The sequence below is a fragment of the Oreochromis aureus genome, linkage group 2 (genome assembly GCF_013358895.1).
Source record: "Oreochromis aureus strain Israel breed Guangdong linkage group 2, ZZ_aureus, whole genome shotgun sequence".
Taxonomy (NCBI): Eukaryota; Metazoa; Chordata; class Actinopteri; order Cichliformes; family Cichlidae; genus Oreochromis; species Oreochromis aureus.
Window position 1 is genome coordinate 7,422,142 of NC_052943.1, and position 22,934 is coordinate 7,445,075.

General features: G+C 43.9%; 1 protein-coding gene across 1 annotated transcript; it reads right to left on the minus strand.

The window, feature by feature from the left end:
• Positions 1-945: 945 nt before the first annotated feature.
• On the minus strand, positions 946-17,037 carry LOC116324530 (synaptopodin). The gene is made up of 4 exons (XM_031745145.2): positions 16,901-17,037; positions 12,079-13,301; positions 5,947-8,015; positions 946-4,076 (listed from the first exon to the last, which is right to left on the minus strand). Exons 2-4 carry the CDS (start codon positions 12,245-12,247, stop codon positions 2,799-2,801), a joined length of 3,516 nt encoding a protein of 1,171 aa, XP_031601005.1. The 5' UTR covers positions 12,248-13,301; positions 16,901-17,037; the 3' UTR covers positions 946-2,798.
• Between the last annotated feature and the right edge of the window lie 5,897 nt (positions 17,038-22,934).

A 22,934-nucleotide genomic window follows, 5' to 3' on the forward strand; every position in this document is an offset into this window, starting at 1 on the left:
GTGACTACCCGTTCAAACCAGCGTTCCTCCCTGTCCAGGATGTGAACATTCTCTTCATTGAAAAAGTTGGCACTGGCCTGTAGGTGTGAATAGACTGCAGAGTCCTGGTCTGACGAGGTAGCTCTTCTGTGTTGTGCCATCCGCTTAGCCAGAGGTTTTTTGATTTCCCCGATGTAAAAATCATGGCAATCCTCCTGGATCTTAACAGCATACACTATATTACTCTGTGCCGGGGGACCGGATTCTTGGGGTGGACCAATTTTGGGGGCAGTTTGTTTCGGGATTTAAAAGCCACAGAGGGGCGGTGTTGAGAAAAAATGTGTCTCAACTGTTCTGACACATAAGGGATCACTAAGGGTTTTGGCTTGGGCAGCAGTTATCCTTCTTTTCTCCTGGATTGCCGAGAGCATCCTTTAAATTTACTCAAGGCCTTCTTGATATGATGTTCTTCTGCTACCCCGGCTGCTGTATCTGAGGGGGTGGTGTTCGCTCTGTGTTGTAGCGTCCTGATAACACCCAGTTTGTGTTCTAGTGATTGATGAGAGTCAAACCTTAAATACCGATCCGTATGTGTAGGTTTACGGTACATATCAACTTTTAAATATCCCCATTACTCAGTAAAATCTCACAGTCTAAGAAGGCCAGCCTGCCTTCTTTAGACTCAAGTTCACAACAAGTTCACCAATTCTGTAAACTTGATGTGTTGGTCCACCGAGTTAATGTGATCAGTGAATTGTGTTATGTACTGCGATTTGATTTTCACCCAGGTGTCATCCACATACCTGAACCAATGACTTGCTGGTGTTCCAGGGTAGAATAACGGGCCCTCTTTTCCACTTCTTTCATGTACAAGTTGGCCACAGTGGGTTATTTTCCATTATATTCCTCATTAGGGTGATGGTTTTATAAAATACAATAGCAAAGACAAACTGAAAATATTTAATCTAGTGTGGCATTTTTTTATTCTGCATAAAATCATTCAAAGATCATACAGTTATGCAACATGGGTTATAAAATGCAGGCATGCAATCAACCACCCCCCCTCCACCCCCCTCCCAAAGCACTCCCAAAAAACCCTGCTTTCAAATTCAAAACTATAACAATTCTTGTTAAAGTCTGAGAACTTCTGCAGTCCACCTAGTGGTTACCCAGGTTGAACTCAAGCTGTGACAGTGATAGGCCTAATCCTGCTTAAGGAGCCGGGTCACTGTGCAGCAGGAGTCCCCGTCACTCAAAAGACACACAGGGTAAATATTTAGAAATGTGCTGATGCTTTTGGCCTGCGTGTCAGGGAATGAAGGAATGATCTGTTGTGCTAGCGAACGACTTGAGAAGGTGGTGTAATATGCCTCCACGCTTGAAACATAAAGCTCGTTCTGGCAGCAGGTATGTTTGCGGCTAAGTGCCACCATCATCATGTCAGCATTATGCATTCTCCAGCTGTGGGCTATTTTATTTTTTTACAGTATACAAGTGTTTGCAAGGTTTGAGTGACACTTCTCAGAGCAATCAAGTTTTTGAACAACCCCTTCTTAGCCCCTGAAATGGAATGAAAAGAAGTGCAAATCAAGTACAAAGAGAAACAATAAAAGTGAACGAGAACATACATTTGATTTTTTATATGCATTTCAAATACATACTGGTCCTCCAATCATCTTCTGACAGTCACTTTACAACGTACAACATTCTTCAAAATCTTTTTTCCCTCCTCTCCAAAAAAGCTTAAAGCACACACTTCTGTGACATCCACTTTTACTTCTGAACTTCTCTCTAACAGGCTCTCAGTGAAATATATAAATTTTAATCCATTCCTTGTCTCAATCCTTAATCAACCGTTTTTCTGTCGACAACAGCAAAAGAAACAAAAAATACAACAATTTTGACATCTTTCTTGGAACTCGGAAACAGTGTTTGATTGAACAGTTGTATCAATGCCCTGTCTTACCTCCACATAAGTCTCTGTATTTAACGATCCCTTTTTTTCTGTCATTCTTCGTCAGTCTGTCTATAAATCTTACATTCATTTCAGCAAATCAGAGCAACGTCTATACGCTTTGCTAAACTCATTATTGCACTGTGATATTTATGCATTTTACTTACTTTGCAGTGGTTACAGCTGGTAATAAATGCGTGTGTGCTACCTATCTACTGCTGTGTTTTTGTTGTGGAAAAGGGAAGGAAACCCATCATAATCGGTACTGCCTAAATCAGTTGTCATTTTATCAATTCACTGCTTGGTCATATCCTAAAGCAGTACAATGAGAATGGCTCAACCAAAGCAGTATAAACTCACTTGAGGGGTATATTTACATGTTACTCATTTCCTTACACTTCAACATTTTTAAGTCTCAACCCCAATTTTCTACTTGCGTCATCAAACTAGTTCATTAATGAAGTTTAAAATGGATACTTTTCTTCAAACACTTTTCAAACACAGTATCGACGGTGAAGATTCTGTATGTTTGTTGTGAAAGTATAATATGTATTGAAATATCTTTGGTTATTTTGAGTCTTTTGCACTTTTTTGGCGCGTAAGAAGCATACAAGCCACAGCAACTGTGTTGTGTAAAAAGCTTGTTCTTGTCAGGCCATACTATGAATGTGAGCCATATGAAATACTATAAACTACCTCGATACAACATATACCATTATAGGATCTGCAATCAAAGTTACTTATGTAGTACTTATCTAACATTAGTCTGATGAAATGTCTCTAGAAACTCGGTTACTTGGTGATCTACTTCCACAAAACTCTATGAAATCTGAAATTGTGCTTTTGTCGACACTCAATAACGCCCTCACAGGTCAGTGGAGATGGTGCTTCGTTTCACCCTCAGGCTGCCGCCCCAGCCGCGGGGACAAGTGTTGTAGGAGTGGAGGCCGGGCGAGCGGAGGCCTGAGTCTTCGGATTCAACAGAGGCGTCGGAGTCGGTCAGGGAGCGAGTGTTGTAGAGACGCACAGGAGAACAGATTCTCTGAGTTGGAGTTGGGGGAGGGCTGGTGAAAGTAGGGGACTGTGCCCCCAGTGACCGTGACTGGAAGAGGTTGACGGGTGGTTTTTGACCATCGTAGCCCAGAGATGAGATGGGAAGACTGTGACCGCTTAGTGCACCAGGAGAAGGGCTGTTTTTACGTTTGGCTGCGTTGATGATATTTTTGGCCAGCAGACGATGGTTGGCTTTAGAGTCCAAGTTGTTAACTGTGGGAGACATGCAGCGACTGTCTTTGGGCAAGGAAACAGGAGAGGTGACGGAGGATGTGTACAGAGGTTTAGTGGTAGAGAGAGAAAAACTGGTTTGAAAGTGTGAAGGAGACTGAGAACGTGAGCCCCATGGAGGAGAGACAGGAGATGTGACTGTGGATGACTGGGATGGTCTGGATGTGGAAACTAAGACGCTAGAGGACTGGACCTTCTGGCTTACTAATGGTGATTGGCATCTTGATCCCCAAGGAGGAGGTGTGGATACATTTGTTTTGGAAGGTCTGGATGTAGGAACTGAGGAGCTAGTGGAAGGCTGGGTATTCACCACTGGGGATTGGCATCTAGATGCCCAGGGAGGTGTGTGTGGTGAAGTCGCTGTAGATGATTGGGGAGGTTTAGATGCAGAAAATGAGGAACCAGTGGAGGGCTTGTTGTTCTGGGTCCCCATTGGGGATTGGCACCTTACACCCCAAGGAGGAGAAAGGGGAGAAGGAGATGTAGAAGTTTGGGAAGCAGGAATCGGGGAAATGATAGCGGACTGGCTGACCACTGGGGACTGACACCTTGAACCCCAAGGAGGAGAGCGTGGAAAGGTGGCTGTGGATGTTTGTGAGGGTCTGGATGTGGAAGTGGAGGTAACTGTAGAAAACAGGATATTCTGAGTGCTCATAGGCGATTGGCATCTTGAATTATTACGAAACGATACAGGGGACGTGACTGAACGGATGGAGCTAGTGAGGGGCGGTGGGCTTGTTTGGAGGCTAGAAGTCCAGCTTCCAGCAGCTGGGCCGCCCGGGCTGCCTGTGAGGTTAAGTGTCCTGGTTGGTGTAGGTGTCTCACTGGGAACTTCAGCAGGACTGGACTCCTTTGGTGTCTGTTGGATCAGGACAAGTGTTTCTTTAATCTCTTAGAAAACATATATTCAAAAACACAGCATATTAATACACAAAAAGTTAGACTATAGTATTGTTAAGCATGGGGATAAGTAAATTAATCTAAAAGGTTTTTAGTTAAACTGTGTCAGGATGTGTTGTTCGGAGAGTCTGTTCAGGTGAAACTTTACACAATACACCCAGAAGATCAACCAAATAATCTTAATAATTGAATCTGTGATGATAAAACTGTGCCGAGCCTGTGCCTCAGCAGCATTCAGGTTATGTTTGTGCACTCCCTCCTTCTGTATGTGTTTATCCAGCCTCCCCTGGCTACCAGCACACACAGGCCCTGTCTTAAGTGTCTCTCTCAGGTTACTGTCATCTGGCTTTCCCGTAGAGGATAACCTTTGCAGAGATATGAAGTTACCTGACAGAAGCAAGGCTCGCATCCATCTTATGTCTATTCTAATTAGGGAATACTCCCACTCAGTATGATATTATGATGAAACTGACCTGCTAGGATCACCTTCCCAAGAAGTTATGGTCTAGTAAGACGAATGTTAATGGTCTTATTTCAAATGTTCAAGGCTACTTTGAAAGAAAATAAGGCCCAGGTCAGGAGTCATAGCATTTGTCTAAATCTGACCCCCTCAAGGCCAGCCAGCGCAGAGTTCAGGCCTTAACATGAACACGCATAACTCAAATTGTTATGGAGGGAAAAAAACATCTTGTAATGGAAAGCTTCGTTTTTTCCCCCCAGAACTTTAAATGTCACACGCTGTGTAACAAAATAGATCTGCCCCCCCTGCCGCAAGCTATCTGTGTACTTCAAGGAGGTATACATTTTATTACTGTGTTTCCAGTGATTGCTTAAAAGGCAAATAAGTGAAAGTGACAAACAATTAACATTGGAAAAAGCCAGTGAAGTCAGGAAATGAGGAAAAAAAAGTCAGAAAGGAATCCGTGTAGAGTGTTAGCATAAAGCTTTAATCAGAGGAAGAAAAGGTTCAGTCGTACATAAAACAATCGGATAGAACAGACGGAAAAGAGCAGCGAATCAAGGTTTGTGAAATGAAACAGACACAGTCCCTGTGCTCTGAAACAACAGCGTTTGATGACGGAATTACTGCTTCAAGTCATGAAAAACAAAAATATATATATAGCAGGCAGATTTGAAACACCAAAGAATTCAGGCACACACCATATAGTTAAGTAGAGCATGCTGAAAAGCAGAGTAAATTAAAATGAAGGCATAAAGACATAAAAGGAGTTCTCTTGCTGCAACTTTCATGTCAGTGAACAGCATTAAATTGCAAATCGTAGATCATAAAGCAGATGCTAGACCATCTGTTAAAGTGCTTTGTGAACAGCATCACCCGGGTGCCCAGTGGAAAAAGTGTGAGGCTGTTTCTCATCATATTTTAAAATGTGCTGAAAATGGACGTTCTTGAGTGCTGATGTGCTTCGCGGCTTTGGGAATGGCAGTCGATTTTCATTACGCTGAGGCACATTTTACATTTTCGGAGGATAATTACCAGTCTTTGGGTTTTTTTACTGACAAAAAAGACAAATAATATGCACTGAACAGAAGATAAGATACAGATAGCCATGGCTAAAACTGTTAATCTGTCAGTAGTTTGATGAAGATGTTACATAATGTCTAAGAGACACATAAATTCTCTATAATGTGTGGGATGATAGTAATAAGAGGCACAAGAAAAAGAAGAAGGCACACGTTAAACAGGCAGCGTAATGAATCGTAAGTTTTAGCCCTATTAAAATCACTTCTGCAATCATGTGTTTAGTATCTAAAGAAAACATTTTCTTTCAACACATTTTCTAAAAACGGTACAAAGAGGGTCTCCACACCTGCGGTGCAATCCCTGCCTTTTTGGCAGAAAATGTGGGCCTTGGTGCCTGTACTGATGACCGGGGAGAGGACACCCTGTCTGGAGAAAAAGCAGGCATCGGAGAGCTGATCCTCGGCTGACCAGATGTCGGATTTGAAGGATAAACTGGTCCTCCTGGAGGGCTGAGAGGTATTTGAGGAGACATGCACTGGGCACTAAAGTTAAAGGGAGGATTGTTAGGGAGGGAAGTCTGTCTGGAGAAAGTTGGAGTGGAGAGCTGGTTCCTGGCCTGTGGTGCTCCTTTGGGTAGGGTACTGATGGGGTCCTTGACTGGGTTAATGATGAAGAGAGAAGAGTTAAGCTGGTATGGCTGGTGTCTCGACAGATCCATCTCTATCTTGGAGCAACCATTTTCCAAAGGTAGCGGCTCTGGAACTGGCTCTGGTGGTGGAGGTTTTTTCATTGGTTTCTGCTTGACTGCTTGTTGCGCCTTGAGATTTTGTGAAAGTTGAGTGCACATGTCAGAGTTTTTAGCGATAGCTTTGACCCTACCAGGCATGTTTGATGGGTAAACCCAAGATGGTGGCAGAGACATTGTGGGAGAAGGAGCTCTAATTTGGCCTGCGTTCTGATTCTCAACCACATATTTTTCCATCCTGGACTGACGCTTAGCAAACAGTTCAGCACCTTTTCCGGACACATTTGTAAGCGACTGCTCCGGTTGGTGCTCTGCCCTCGGTCGGGTCCTTGAGCTCTTGAGACAGGAGGCCCATTCTGGAGCTCTTGCTCCCTCTGTCCTGTCCTCTTCCTTGGCGAGGAAGTTGGAGGCTTCTGCACCCAGAGCCAGTAACTCTTCTTCAGATCCTGGCTCAGGGACAGATTTGTGTCCATGCTTCTTTCTTTCATCCGCCCCTTGCACTAGAGAAAGTAGCTCGGGGTTTGGAGCAACCACCGGTTTCTCTTTGAATGTGAACATTGACTTTTTATTTGCCCTCCTGGCAGCACCCTCCTCAAGTATTCCTGTTTTGATTGGTGTTGTCATCTTCGTCTCCCCAGATGGCTTAGGAACAAAAGTGGAGGGTTTTGGGGCTGTGGGAGGGCCATAATGGGGCATTTGTGAATACTGGGAAGCAGAGAAATGGGATGGCGGAGGAGAAGAAGGAGACATGACAGGAGACAGTGGAGGTGGACTGGAGTAGTAAGTCTGTGGGGGCTGGTTTGTAAAAGCTGGTAGAGGTGGTGTGGGATATGACGGAGGCGGAGGAGCAGGTGAGGCCACCACAGGCTGGGGGACAGTAAAAGCAGGGAGAGGAGGTGTGGAGTAGGAAGGAGGAGGGGGGATGTCCATGACAGGCCTGACGATCTCCGGAGACTGCACTGTGGGCGGAGAGAAGAAAGGTCTGGCAGTTCTATTGATGAAGGAGCTTGCCTGCTTAGATGTGGGCACAGACACCTTCTCAGGACCAGAGACACCATGACAGCCATTAGGAAGCTTTCCAGCAGGATCTGGCCCTGTTTGCCTCCCATTTATCTCTGCTTCTCCTTCAGCATGTACTGACACTATCACATCAGTGGTTTTACTCCCTGGCGGAGTCTCGCGCTCGGCCTCATCCTCTAGATCCTCATGAAATTGATGTCGTGCCTCTTCCTCTTGCTCCTCCTTGACAGGGAGGAAGTGTCTCTCTTGTACAACACTGTCATCAGTGTCTTCTTCTTTGTGGAAATCCTTAGCCGGCTCATCCATGATATCTCCCACTGAGTGTACTCTTGCAGGTGTCGAGAAGACCGACTTGTCAGCGGTCGTGTTCTTTAAGTTTAGATCTCTGTCCTTTTCTTCACTGCTCCTCTCTGCCCATGTCAGTTTGTTGGATGGGGGGTTTGTTTTCACATTCTCAGCTCTGTCCTCGTCTGACCTTTCTCCACAGCTCTCAAGTGTGAAGGCGTTGACTCTCTGCTTACGCCGATTAAAGAGCTGCACACCCCTGGACTTGGAGTTGGAAGGGACGGTGAGCTGAGCAGCAATGATCTGACTCTTGACGCGAGCCTCCTTTAGCTCCTTCTCTGACAAACTGGCACTCCTGGTCAGATCTAAAGCGAAACACACAGGAGAAAACACAAGGGAAGTTCAACTAAAAGAAAAAGACAAAGGAGTTTTGCCTTCTTGTCTATATTAAATAATAAAGGGAGTAAGACCTCTGTAGACTTGGCAACGTGCTGCTATGCAGAGACAACTCCCTGGCATGTAATTAAAGTTTACCAAACTGTTTTCATGTACAAATAGACAGAACCAGAAAGGGCGATTTTTAACAAGTGTGGGATAGAAATATTCTCTTTAAAACCCACATAACTGTTTTGGCACCATGTGGTTTTGATTGCTTTTTTTTCCTTTTTTTATTTCAGAGTACTTTTGATTTCAACCAATCTAGCAAGGGAAAAAAAGACCTTGTGGACATTTGACTCAGCAGACCAGAGCTGTAGGCAATGAGCCAGGGGACGTAGGTGGAGAAGCATTTGAAATAAACATGTCAACAGCTGCTTTACTAAAGTTAATGAAAATTAAAACAAACAACACCAAAAACAGATCAAGGTCAATGCCGAAAGCTGCAAAATAGGGAAATTACAGCGAGTCGGTGTCTTACCTTGATTTCGTAGGTTTGCTGATTACTGGAATTATAAAATAAATGATAGTTTGTTTTCTGAGCTTGAGAGCTCCCTTTTAGGCAGCAGAGCTATTTCCTCTGCCTTCTGCAGCAGTCCCTCCCTGAGCATTCCTCCACCACTGAGAAAACTCCCTGCCTGTGCTTCCAGCATGCCTTTGGTTTCTCTCTGTACTTAATTTGTGCAGAACTGCAGCACAAACCCTTAATAGACCATTTTTACAATCTAAAACTAACCCCAGAAAAATCACATTTTTTCACTGCCCTCTATAAACATACTATACAATTAAATGTTCCCATTTAAAGTATAGTGAACACATCACTCTTCAAAGTCCACGAGAGGAAAATCAAAGCTGCATCTTTTGCCTTTTTTTTAGCTCTATAAAACCTGTAGTCAGAGTCTCTTTGTTGTTATGGTGACACATCTGGTAGATTATTCACCGAACGCATGTTACTCTGATGGAAGATATTTAAAATCCCTGCAGGACGTTTCTCAGACAGCTAGCTCAGCCATGACTGTTTTTTCATTTATTAAGGTGATGAATCCAGACAGCTACATTATTTGATGTAATCATGTGCCAATCATAATAATTATGCATAAATCAGTCACTTGTAAAGCTGTCCTATAGAACTGAGTCGGCATGCAGTTTTTCCTGGCACAGAGTGTAAAGCCAACACGATCATTCCCCCCAGTAAAAAGGAATAATATGCATCTGTCACTGATTTGACAGACTAAATCTGGCCCTCAGTAATTGAATCAGCTCCTTGTGAGGTATCCTTGAGCTTCTTTTACATAAACTTAGCTAAAGTTCAAGAGCATACGTGTGCCATCCACTCTTTTTTTTTCATTAACCACGCACCCAGGACCTGCTCTAATAAGAAGCAGCGTGTTAACAAAGTTATCCTCTGTGATAATAACGATGATGACGGCAGTTATGTCTGCAAAAAAATGGATAAGTATAGACCATGTTAAATCACGCACCTGACACCAACATGATCTATCCCCCGTATTAGATATTTGTTCCAGTATAACAAGGATAAACACATTACCACACCTTAGACAAGCAGTCCTCTCATAACTACTGGCATGAGCATAAATCACCTTCTTTTATAGACTGCTACACAGAAATGAGCCCACCTATCTCACAGGTACTTTATGTATACTCGCTGCCTTTTATCATTGTCGTCACTGTAAGCAGTAGCACCACCAGGGGTCCCAATGACCATTTTTATGAGCTATTTGCTGTTTATAATTCACGCTACCTGAATATACCAGAGCAGAGAGGCTTGAAATGAAGTGTCCTCGCTATAAACATCTACCTCGAGTGGGAGCCAGCTCTGTTATCAAGTAGCATTTCAGGAGCAAATCCCATCAGTGACCAAAATACAAGAGGTACCTTTTATTTAATTTGAATTTTGATTTTAATTAGCGTTAAATTCTCAAGTTTTAAAGGTAATTTTATAGAAAATTCCAACAACAAAAAAGCTGCAGTTATTTTGCATAAAAGTTATATTTTAATCAACAACAAATACATAAAAAAATGCTCAGGTTAGGCTTAAAAGTACAGATCGCATGATTACACACAAATCCCAGTGAGCTTTACCTTTTTAGTTATGAGGAGAAATAACTTTAAGCTTATGAGCCAGCGTCTTCTACAAAAACACTGCCAGTAGTAAGTCATATTTCTTCATAAAACAGACAAGCACAAGCTGCTTCAACATGTTAACATATTCTCACATTTCTTGAGTTTTCTGAAAGCCTGCTTCTCTTGCTGGATCCACTCTAGTGTCTAATCCCTTACCTTTTTCAAGTGAAAACTCAGGGCTCCGCTGTTTTGTAGTACTTCCACAAGAGTTTTCAATTTAACTGCGCCTGATAGCTTCACACCCCCTTTCTGGAGCGAGGTGGGATCGGATTTCTTTTTCCCTGCAGTCCAACACACAGACAGACAGGCAGGCAGGCAGGGAAAGGAAAGGAAAGGAAGGGAAGGAGGGGGGAAAGGCAGGGAGGGCGTGTAGCTGGAGGCTGTGCTGTCTGTCACTCAGCCTCCAGCGTTGTTTTACTTTTTCAGATCTGTGCCATCGCACTTCCACATCCACTTCCCTAATTATATATATATGTATAAAAAAAACTGGGACGTGACTGCTTGACAAATCTGAGTCTTTCATTTTAGGAAGCTTTACAGAGGCTGCACTTTATTTTGAAAGTTCAGGAGATGGGTGCAATCAGCGGTAAGTAGTCAGCAGCTTATCTCTGTCTGATGTCCTCTGCCCTTGCTGCCCTGAGTGCACGTCTCACACTCGCTCCAACTAAGTGTCTGCCCTCTTTGAACCCTAAGGCCTCCAACCTGCAGGAGTGGGATAGGAATTTCCTGTCCAACATTAGAGTCAAAACTCAGCGCTCAGCAGCGATGAAAGAGCCCCTACATCATATTGCCTACCCCTCCTTACTTCTCCACCTCCAACTTTCTCTACCTCTGCCCTCTGCCCCATCACCTCATCCCAGCACGGGTGAGATCAGACAGGAAAGCTCCCCCCGCCCTCACGGCAGCGGGATTTAAGTCAGGGAGGCCAACCCTGCTTTTGTGTATCAAAGGTCAGATTACCCCGTCGGATGTTATCTTTCTCCGGGTGATGGCTGTGGGGTGAGCATGGATGACAGCACCGGCCCCTGCGGGTGATGCGTGAAGCGGTATGGAAAGACGAGGATTAACAGAGGTCCTGAGATCCTACCAGACTGAATGTGACCTAAACTCTCAGCAGATCCCCCTGGGAGGAATAAAGAAATCCAGTTCAGAGGTGGAAACCAAGCTCTGCTCATAGCGTTACTGTTTCACGTGTTAGGAAAGATCCCACCGGAGCAGTTGTCCACTTTCTTCGCCGCCTTTTTGTTGTTCTAGTGATCTCTGTTTCATTTGAGGAAACTAATTAGTGAGTAATGAGTGATGGGAAGGGTATTGGAAGCCCAGAGGCTATAGATCCATATCAGGAACAATTATTCGAGGGCTGTGAACCTTTTTAATGCACAATGCCTTTTTACTCACTTTGAATAGTGCATCTGAAAAACTTGTCACCACCCAGCAGTAGTCATGTTTTCTGTGTCTTTTCATGGATTCAACATTACTATTTTAAAACAGGTTTTTTGAAGTTAAGTTGGCAGCTGTAGAGGTAAAAAGAAAAGGGGCATTTCCAAACAACGTTTCCCACAGCCTGTTATTGCCTGTGGCCGGGTTGTGTATTAAGACAGCCCTTTAGCAGTGAGGCATGATTGCATTGGCACAGCTGCTACAAGAACCTGTATTTTTATGACACGGAAACAGATGTTTCAGAGACCAGTTCATTGTGTCAAGTTGCTCTGATGAGTCTGGACTCCTTGTAGCCACACTGCACCTTAAAGGCAGCACCACAAACAAACTACTGAACACATTTAGAGTTACACTTTCTTGTAAGAAGTCCAAATAAGGAGAGAAAATAGAAAATAAACAAGCACTTACTTGTTTTCCGGCTCATGTGTTCTTTGTTGAATCCTGTCTTCTCCCATGATGCATTGTAGTCTGTCCCACGGGTCTGCATGTCTTGAGTTAACTGGAAAGGTTTTCTCAAGCCCCCTGGGCTCCAGCTCACCCCTCTCCTGATGGACGTATGTCCCTTCTCCATCTCCATCGCCGTCTGTCGCAGCAGGAACAAGCCCTCAACACGGGAGGGAGAAATGCTAGTGCTTCGTCCCACTCGGCTCAGTCTCCTCTCCCGATAGGATGAAGCAACTGGTGAAAGATGGAAGTTTTACTCCTTACTGGCAAACAGTGAATTAGCTGAAAGAAAACACCCACGCAGAAGATGAGGGAAAGGTAGTAGCTCAGTTTTCCCAGTTTCTGTTTCCGGTCACGGCTCCCCTTTCAGCAATAATTCTTCCAAATGTTGTCCTGCAGACAGCCGAAATTTGACGGAAGAAGCGTGTTCTTGCTTTGGTCTTCATGAAGTATTATCCTGCATCTAATGGGACCTCCCAGGAGGGTCAGCTTCGATGAGCATTGGATGAGCTCCCATGGACAAATGCCACGAAAATTGCACAAGATTGTTGAGCTCTGTTAAAAATCTGGCACGAAGGGCTGAGAAAGAGTCCAAGCTTCTCTGCTCGCATCTCTTTAATACTCCTTTTTTTTCTTTCCCAGATGTTGCTCTTCCTTTTCTTCTATTTTAGTCACATAAACAAGTTTTTCGCCTGCACCCCAATCTTCAACTCGCAGATGACTTTTCTTTTGGAGAAAAGGGATCTGCCCTTTATCTCACAGATCATAACTCTTGAATGGCTCGCAGGGAAGCTGTGCATATGAGGGGCTTCCTGCTTTTGGGTGCGTGTGAGGAATAGCATTTCATACTGGAAAGGTCACTGCAGAGGCTGGTTTGTATTCAGTGTTCAAAAGCATTCAATTAGGGCTGCTTTCGTCTGGTGTCCCGTGTTATTTCTCAGGCATTAAAGCCAGACACGGTCTCTGAAAGTAAAATGATCGATTTCATTCTTCTGCTTTTGAGGAAAGCCATATGTGAGAATGAAGGTTCCTATTTCATGCGGCGGATGTTCTGACTTCCACTGAAACACATCAGTGGGCTGCAGCTAAGACTTCAACAGTTCCACCAGTTTGGCTGTTTGTTGGATTACAGATCGCTGTGTTTTTTATCAAATCATCCTCTGTGTTCACTGTATGCCCAGAAGCGCCTGCAAGAAAAAGGAGAATATGCAGTTATGTCAAATAAAATAAAAACAAAAACTGGATGATACATCTAACCAATGTTGTCTATTTTAAAAAATTCCACTGCTTCGTACACGATTTGAATTAATCTCGTTGGGTTCAGGAAGGCCATCTGATATTTAAAGACTTTTTAATGACGTGGTCTGAAGAACATCATTTACCTAACTCTTCTGATGAAAGTTTAGTTAGTTTACTTCCAAAAATAAAAGCATCAAACTCAACTTATCTCAGTTTTTGAAACGGCAGGAGTCTGACTCTCTGTCTTCAGAGATAAAGATCAGGCTTCTCACTTTGAAGTGCAGCCACACTAATGGTGCAAAGTCGGAAACGAGAGGCGCCTTTTAGAAAAAAAGAGTCTGATAAACTCTGTTGTCTCCCATGAAGGGAGGAAGGCTGCAGTCCATTCAGGTTTGAGTGTTGGGGATCTACTGTGTATTAAACCTGTCAGACACAACTTTATCCCTGCCTCAGGGTCTGCGATGCGATAGAGCACACTGAGAAAGTGAATGTGGACTTAAGCTTTCCATTCAGCGTGAAGTAAAGAGAGAAACAAAGACGTGAATATCTTGCAGTGACATCAAGTGGGCACACATCCTCCTTCACTCTTACCCTGTAGAGTATTTCTTTAGATCAGCAGTGTCATGTTCCTCCTTCAAAGCCAATAGGAGCCACTGGCAACATTTGTAATGGTAAACCACTGTTTGCACATCTCCTTGTCCTTGATCGGACTTGCCTCACCTCGAAGCTGATTGGGGTTTCATTTTTGCTTGTGAGTCACTGCTCATGAGTGGGAGGCTTGTTCAAAAACTACACACACACACATTTCACACTTGTTATTTTTAAATGCCTTTTCTGAGATTCCTGAGAAGTAAAGCAATGCTGTTTTCTCGAGGTGTCTAAGCACCGTAAACTTGTTTGGATCATTTGAAGGCTGTGTTTTTGTTTCGTAAAATAACAACTGAGTCATGAAAATTCATAGCAGGGCTGCACATTAGTCCCTGGACACAATCAGGCCAAACAAAACCCTGCTCCACCTCCCTGCTGTAAAAAAAACAACAAAAATCCTAGCTTACTGGCGTGATCGTGTCAAGTGACATGAAGGCTGGTATTGTTTAGACACTCTGACAATCGCTCTTTGATTCCTCCAGATGTGCGATCTGTGCTTGGATCACTCAGAAAGCGACACTGTCTCTTCAGATTAGCTTTCACCGTGTCACTTTCCTGCAGTGGTTTTATGATATTTTTCTTCACTCGCAGTTGTCTTTGTTTCCTGTCTCCACAGAGAACATAGGTGAACACATGTTGAGGACATGTCCCAACACCCCTGGTTTAAACATGGGTTGATTGCCAACTTTGATCCAGTCTGCAAATATTTATTAAGTGACAGACAAGGAACAGATGTAAGAACTCTACATGAGCAGAGGCTCTGGCTCAGGAAACAAAACACCAGCATATGGACTTTTGAAATCTGCATCTGTCCCAATCCTTTCTTTATGTCTTTTTCTTTCTCCTTTTTATTCATCCGGGCTTGTTAATACACAGCTTGACGTTGTACTTCTTCCAAACAAACCTGTGATATCTATCCCACTCTGGCGATTATGTGCTTGCCATACCTAATAGTCTGATATCTCTTCCACCACCACCACCACCTGGTCTCCAATTACTTTAAAGTTCAAAAAGTATTTCGCAGTGCCCACCTGTCCCGTTTGGCTTCCACCCCTGCACAATATTCCTATGCCTCCCATCTGCCTCCGTGATCAGGAATCAAGGATCTAATTTACAGTTTGGCCCCGCAGGCTGCTTTAATGTGTAATCACAGAGTTCCTGTCCATCGTCAGCTCATGATGGATTCATACCAGACAGCATATCTATCCCTCTGCCCTCTGCGGCGTGTCTCACATAGTGACGGCGCACAAAAGAAATTGCTTTTGGCACCCTTACAAAACCTTAATCACTCATTTGTCCCTCATGGCTGTTGTCTTGTGTGTTTATTACACATCTGCATCAGTAGTAGAACGCGTGTCATCCACCTAATAGCTCACAAAGCGCATGCAGTTTCACCCCAGCAACGGCATCTGTACATCATCAGTTGCTCGGGGCGCACATGAGCGGATGTCAGGTGAGCGCGCATTCCACCTACTCTGTGACTTGAAGAGTATCATTTACCAAGCTTATAATGAGGCATCGGGTCAGAGCATTGACTTGAACTGCAAGCCTTTATGACTGAATCCCTGAGGGGAAGATCTGCTGCGTGTCTGCTATCGCCTGTCTTTTGCTGGGATGTTTTACAGTTAGCAAAAAAAAAATACAAAAAAAAAAATCATTTAGCGGTAAAGGCTAAAGGTTTTAGCGGGGCCTCTCTCTCTCTCGCTCTCTCTTGCTTAAACAAAGAGCTATTCAAGGGCCCTCGCAGCACTACAAAATAATTTGGGCTAGTGCTCCAAAATGGGCATTCCTGCTTCATAATTCCTCAAGAGGCTGTGATAGTTAACATGCCGCAGCTTGTGCAAGCTGATGACAGACATCTAAAACATTGCAAAGAGTCGTCCCCAATGAAACGAACAAATGTCTCTCTCTGTTTGCCTTTGCCTTTTTTTTAAAGGACCCCCGAGAGTGCGATCATAAATCATGCAGTGGGAAGACCTTGTAATAAAGCGTCTGCTTCGTGCGCAGCTCATCCTGCTCTCGTTGTCACAGGTGGAGAACTTCAAGAGGTGAAAATAAATACTTGAAGTAGGTGTGTGTCATCCAGTGCCAAGAGGGAGGCACCTCCTTGAAACAATCAGTCATAATCTGAAAAACTGTTAGACATCAAAGGCAGCGGGCACAAACACTTTTTAAAAATGTAAAGTTGCAAGCAGGAAACTACTGGCTTTCTCTTCGCACTGAGACGTTTAACAAAGCAGGTTTCTGCTGTTTCAAAGCATCTCCCGTTACAGCAAAAATAAAGGAGGTGTAGTTTGCTAATCTGTGTAACACACTGTAACATATAGCAGAACAAAACCTCCTGTTGCTCCCCCGTAAAGCAGTTAATGGGGCTCACCTGTTGTGTTAACAGGAAGCAATTACTTATATATGCGTAAGTCAATACAGTCTCCAGTCAGGACTTTAATTGGATACACCCTCTAATGTTACACAGTGAAGTTCAAGTCTATAACATGGCCACAGAGCGGGCTCCACACAGTCAGGACAATAGGCTTGGATATCAGTGACCACAGTGCTAATGTAGCCAGCCAACACCCCCACCCCAACGACCCCTGCAAGCCTACAGCCTTCGCCAAGGGAAAAAACAGCAGCCACAGATGTTTGTCATCTACTCAAACAAAGACTTTCAGAGTTTCCCTCCTCTTCTGCCCCAGTTCGTCGCATTCCCCGGACTCTCTCTCCTCTTTCTCCAAGCAAAGATAGTGTCTTTTTACCCCATAAAGATAAACTTAATAGGCTGCAAGTGACAAAGTCTGGTGCAAGCAAAGATAAAATCCATGATTCAGTAAAGCAACCCCCCACACCCCCTCCCTTTTCTTTTCTTTTCTTCTTTTTTTTGTTGGTTGGGTTTGCTGCTCACCTGTACTCCGGTGCGTCTGGCTGTGTGAGGCGGCGAGGGTGTGTACTGCCCCTTTTCAGTTCCTACGAGTGTGCGAGCACACCTCCCCTTTTTACCTCTTCTCTCCCTCTCCCTCTCTCTCTCTCGCTCAGTCGAGGCAGACGAAGGATGGGGGTGGGGGGGTCAGTTGGAACACAGAAGGCTCTTTGTCTGGGATTTTTTCATATGGTTTCCTTCAAGCTTGCATACTGAACACATTATGCCATAATATATTTTCATATTCAACGCAGGGATGTTGAGGGACCAGTAGGCCCCCGCTCTGTTCTCTCCCCACTTCTTTGTTTCATTCTTGACCCATTTCCCCACCATGCACACCCGGGCAGAAAAAAAAAAATCCAAAGAAAGAGTGAAAAGTATGCAGGAAAAATGCCAGGCTGGGTTTTCCGCTAAACTCCAAGAATTTGTCGATGCACTTCTTACATGTCTCCAAATATTAAAAGTCAAGGAAACAGATTTCTGTTTGAGATATGCAAACATAAAGACTCCACAGAGCTTCTTACCTCAGACGTCCAGATTCCTCACGATAGTAACTTTACATTCATATTTGATGTACAGTACACAACATTTGGCCTTTTCCTCTGGGATGTTAATCTTAAGATTATGGACGTGCACTCCATATTGCCAAAGATTTACATACTCGAAGGATCCCTCAAGTACCATAAAATGTCAGTAACATCTGGTAAGTGTCTGAGCCTTAAAATGATTAGATCTGTAGATTTATAGAGGAATGCTATAAAGCCGCGTGAACGCGTTTCACCTTCTTCTTCAAAATCCTTTGTGCAGAGACCTGAAAGCCTTCAGCGAGATGAGGACTGACTGCGGGCACTGGATTGTTGGATACACAGTGGAGACTGCCTGGCTAGGTCATATGCTTGAAAAATGTATCTTGAACAGCTGCCAGGCTTTAGGAATAACATCTTAATCACCCTTCAGCCACAGGACAAGCTAACTTTATTTAATGGTGCACTTATTCTGATTGTGGTTCACCACTCTTTCAAAGAGCAGGTCACCCAAAGTTTACCAAAAGGCACGTCTCTACATCTCAAATCGGGCCTGTGATCATGGGCGTGTTTTTCAAATGCACAGATTCAGCATCTTTTGTAATCCCGAAGGTGTGGTTTGCTGGTGATTTTGGTGCAACATGTCTGGACTTTCACCACCTCTCGTCACCTGCTGGATTGTCCTGTCAGTCCATCTCCTCGAGGCTGGGAAACGCCTTTCCTTCTGCTCCCAACCTCTATTCTTTTATATCTTTTTCCTCTCTTTCCCTCACATATCTATCAGCCCTGGATTTTCCAACTTCATGCAACTTATTCCTAGTTTTGCCCTTCAGTCTCCCTTTCTGCATCGCCATGCCCTCTCCCTTTTGACCCTCTCCTGACATGTTTATATGTCTCAGACCCCATACAGCTGGGAGAGGAGCCATTAGCCGTCGTGTCTATCTGTCTTTCCTCTCCCTTTCTGCCTCTCCAGCGGCCTGCTCGGCTCTGCTCTTGTGGCACGACTCTCTGAAGGGCAGCTGTCTATGTGGGAGACCAGGGAGCTGAGGGGGAAATCTTAGCTCGCATTCCTTCAGAAGAGGGGCACTTGCTGCAAACGGACCGTTGTGGAATTTCCAAAGTGATCTGGTTTATATTCCCTCTCAAGCTGGATTCATCTCCAGAAGTTATTAGAGAGGGGCTCGCTCTGGCCTTAACTGATTAAAATCATACATGCGTTCCCCTCTTTGCTTTCTTCCCCACCGTACCGGCTCTCAGTACATGTAATGAGATACAGCTATGAGGCCGTGCACAGACATGGCTTTACTATAAACACAGGCAAAAACACCGGGATAATTCGCCGTGCTTTTGAATATTTTGAAGTGCATGCTCCTAACATCTCATTCGAGACGCCATTTCCGGATTTAAAACGGGTTGATTGCTGCTCTTAAAGGATACGGTATGTATGTAGCACTAACTCGGTTGAGGCTCACGCATGTTTCAGCTCTGCCTCTGTTTATTTTCAGTGAATGGGACATCTGTATTTCTCATTAACTACCTCAGAGGGTAGTTGCGGTCTGAAGCAGAGATGAGTAAGCCCTGGTAGAATCAGGGTGTGTCCGCTTGTGGTCTGATGATGTTTATATGTCTGAGGCGTATAAACAAGACAGTCCAAATCCTAATTACTCCACACTGTCAGTACATAGTAGTGCCTAATAGGCTACACTCATTTCGCATTTGAAGTGCAAGCAGGTTTTGGATGCCAGCCTGGCGCCTTGTAACACATTTAAACACACACAGGGTTTCCAAATCCAATATATACACTAAATATACTACATGGCACAAGTCCCACTACAGCAGTTAGTAGCCTAAATTGCTTCCACAGACTGGCCAGGGAATCTAAGTTGCCAGTGGACCCCAGAGTACTATTTTGTTGTTGTTGCTTTGTTGCTGTGTATGAGTGCATGCTCATTTATAAACTGTATGTGTGAGCAGACTTGGGCCCAGAGCACCATAAGCATATGGTGGGAGACCCAGTGTACCAATGCACAGACTGAACCCAAACCACAATCAGCTGGCTCAGTCTGTCTGTCTGTCTGGGCAAAGTTGAAATCACAAAGAACCAAGAGCCAAGATTCACACATAACAAAAAGTAAATCAGCTATATGCCCACGCTGTTACCTTCTTTAATAAGCTCTTGGGGGGGAAAGAAATGCAGCTCAGGAATGTGGGAATCAGAAATAATAACTGCAGATGAATCTGCGATGCCTTGCCCTGGAAACAGAGGTTTCTTCACTGCCAGCACTCATGCTTTTGATTTGTGATGTTTTAATGCAGTAAGTTTCTGGTGTTAAACAGTTTTGAAATTGCACTCATCAGTGTTCACATGGCTGCAGCAGCCAAAGCAAACAAACAGCGGATGTTGCAAAAAAGAAAAGGAGTTTGGTGGGTTTGATTTAGTCTGAGTTTATTAGTGGAAGAACATACAGACCTTCTGATTCCCTCTCTCCATTTATGGACAATACACCACCGAGCAAGCCATGCACATCGCATTTTATAAGCTAAATGATTATCATGCTGAGTGAGGTGAGTCTGTATCACAGGTCAGTGACTGAGTAGCTCTGTGCAGTTAGAAAGCTACAGGATATTTCTTAATTCACAGGAATGTCATGCAGCGCTGTTAATCTTAATTCACTATATCAGGATGTCAAAGGTTAAAGAATGAGAGGAAATGTGTGGGATCTCAAGAGGTTCACACCCCTCATAAGCACGCTGTAACCCGTCGCTCGGCTGCGGTCGCACTTTCTTTCTTTCACACGCTGCATCTTGCAATCAATCAGGGTTTAAACACACTAAATAAACATGCATCAACATTGTGCAGCGCTTCAACCATTAAACAAGCATACACGAAAGCTTACAGATCGATTGATGTGACATCCTGTCGTGTCTGATTTTGTTTGGTTCAGCCTGTTTCCATCTAAATGCCTTTCTGCTTAGTTGCCGGGCCTCTCTGCAGATAGGGTAGGAACAAGGCAGGAATTATTCTCCCAACAGAGAGGCTCGCTCTTTGTTTGGATCAACGCTCCAGAGAACGTAATCAAAATTTACGAGAGGACAAAAACAAAATGCCCAATGCTGATCTGCTTCACTGCCGTGCAACTTAAGGGCTTAATCTGTGTCACACAGTGCAAGGTCCTAATAAAATATTTATTCGTCCTCCCCAGTGCAAATGATATTAGCGCGTAAGCCCAAAATATGAGCCAAGGTTGTTGTGAAAGAATAAAGTAGTAAAAAAAAAGTAGGATGTGTTTGTGTGTGTGTGTGTCCAACAGCTGTGCAATGGCTTGTGAAATATTTAAGCAGCCAATCACATGGAAGCATCTCAGTGGATTTATGCATGTATCATGGTCAAGACGGGCGGCTAAAGTTCAAAACTGAGCAACACAGCAAGGGAAAGAAAGGTGATTTAAGTGACTTTGCTTGTTGGTGCTAGACAGGTCAGACACATACTTCACAAACTGCAGATCTACTGGGATTTTCCCACACGACCATTTTTAGGATTTACAGAGAATCGTCTGAAAAAAGAGAAACTATTCAGTGAGCAGCAGTTAAGTGCTTTGTTGATGCTAGAGGTCAGAGTGGGGTGGTCAGACTGCTTCGAATTGATAGAAAGCCAAAAGTAACTCAAATAGCCACTCATTACAACCAAAGTATGCAGAAGAGCACACAACACATTGAACCTTGCAGCAGATGGACCACAGCAGCAGAAGACAGGAAACTGAGGAACACCATTGGCTGATCTGATGAGTCTCAATTTCTGTTGCTGCATTTGGATTTGGACCATCTTACGTTGTAGCAACAGTTCAATCTGAGGGGGTCCACCCCAGTAGTAGTGAGGTGTAACTAATGAAGTGGCCAGTTACCATGTGGCTAATAACTGTTATAGGGTGTACTTAGCAACAGGATAAAAAAAAACAGAGACTCCTGGAAAGATGAATTTAGTTCACCCAGCAGTATTTCCTTTACTGAGCAGTAACAGCAAAGGACATGCTCTGACTAAAGCGCACATCTTCCTGTAGTGAAAGAAAAGCTCTTTAATTCAGGGTACATGGATAAATACATGCAGGTTGGCTTCAAATTCATTTAGTTATAATTACGCTGTTTACTAAATTATGATTCACTCATCTTTAAATGAAAGCAGCTCAGACCACGCAGGCTGTATACATTTACAGTATAAATATATAGTTTGTGATGCTACAGAGGCTTCCTCCGTTCATTACTGATTGCTTCTGACTGAACAGCATTTCAGATGTTTCCTAGCTGCTGCTTTGCACATTACGGCAGCGTGAGCAAACTAAAACAGTTCTTTAGCTTAAACGGTGCACGTCAGACCAGTAAATCACAAGATGGAACTACTTACTGCAAACTTGGGAAGGACTTTTCATATAAACGTAGTGATGGATTTATGAAGAGTAGAAGAGAGCCATTCCTGGATTTGTCATTCATGGTGACACCAGCAGCAAGCTGTCATCGCACTGCCTCAGTCTTTCGCACTGATGTCGATTTAAACTAAGAAAAACATCACAGAGCAACTTCCAGCCTTCTTTTCTGCCTCGATTTGACCTCATTTTGAACAATTAACACTTTGAGATTATGAGTAAGTGCTCAGATCGGTGGCACTGCTCATGCCTTTGCCACATTTCATTTCAGACCAAACATACTGAGGTGACTTGTAATAATATTCATCCCCATCAGACGTCTCTCCCGGGGTGTTTTGCGCAGCTTCAGCACCTTGTACCTCCCTCTGCTTGCATCGTGTCTGGAAGTAATTAAACTCATACCTTCATTCCTCCTGCCATCTGTGCTCTACATGTCTTTCTCACTTTTTTTACTCTGTGAATTGAGAGACTATGTCGAATCGTTTTCCATTCTATGGGTTCATATTTATTCCCAGCACACTATAGGCTTTGTTGGTTCAGACTTTTCTTTGCCCCTTTTTTACCTTTCTCAGTGGAAAATAACCCACTAGAGAAGGTTCAGTTCTGTCACCTGGGAATAGCTTACTGTTACAAGATTTTCAGAGCTAACATACAAGTATAGGCAGCTGCAAAAACACTCATGTGAAATGGCTGTAATAATATGATCCAAATGAGAGGCATAACCTAGAATGACTTCATTCATAATGCAAAATCAGTTTACAGGACTCATTCACGGAGAAGTGTGATTAAAGGGCAAAAGCTGAAGCTCTGTGTCATTTAAGCTGCCAGGCTTTGCCTGAAGGTTTGCCAGACCGGTAAGTCAGGCTGTAATAGGTGTTCCTGCTGTTCACATTTATGCAGAGTCTCCACAGTGTGCTTTCTTCATCACTGTCACTCCGCAGGTTTAATGGTCTCTCACCGGCCTGTGGTAGATCCCATTTCTCTGAATCGAGCGAAGACACTGGCAAGGACATTTTTTTTTCCATTAAAGAGAAAGTGCTAAAAGGGTCCGAGGAGGCGGCTGATAGACGGGTCATG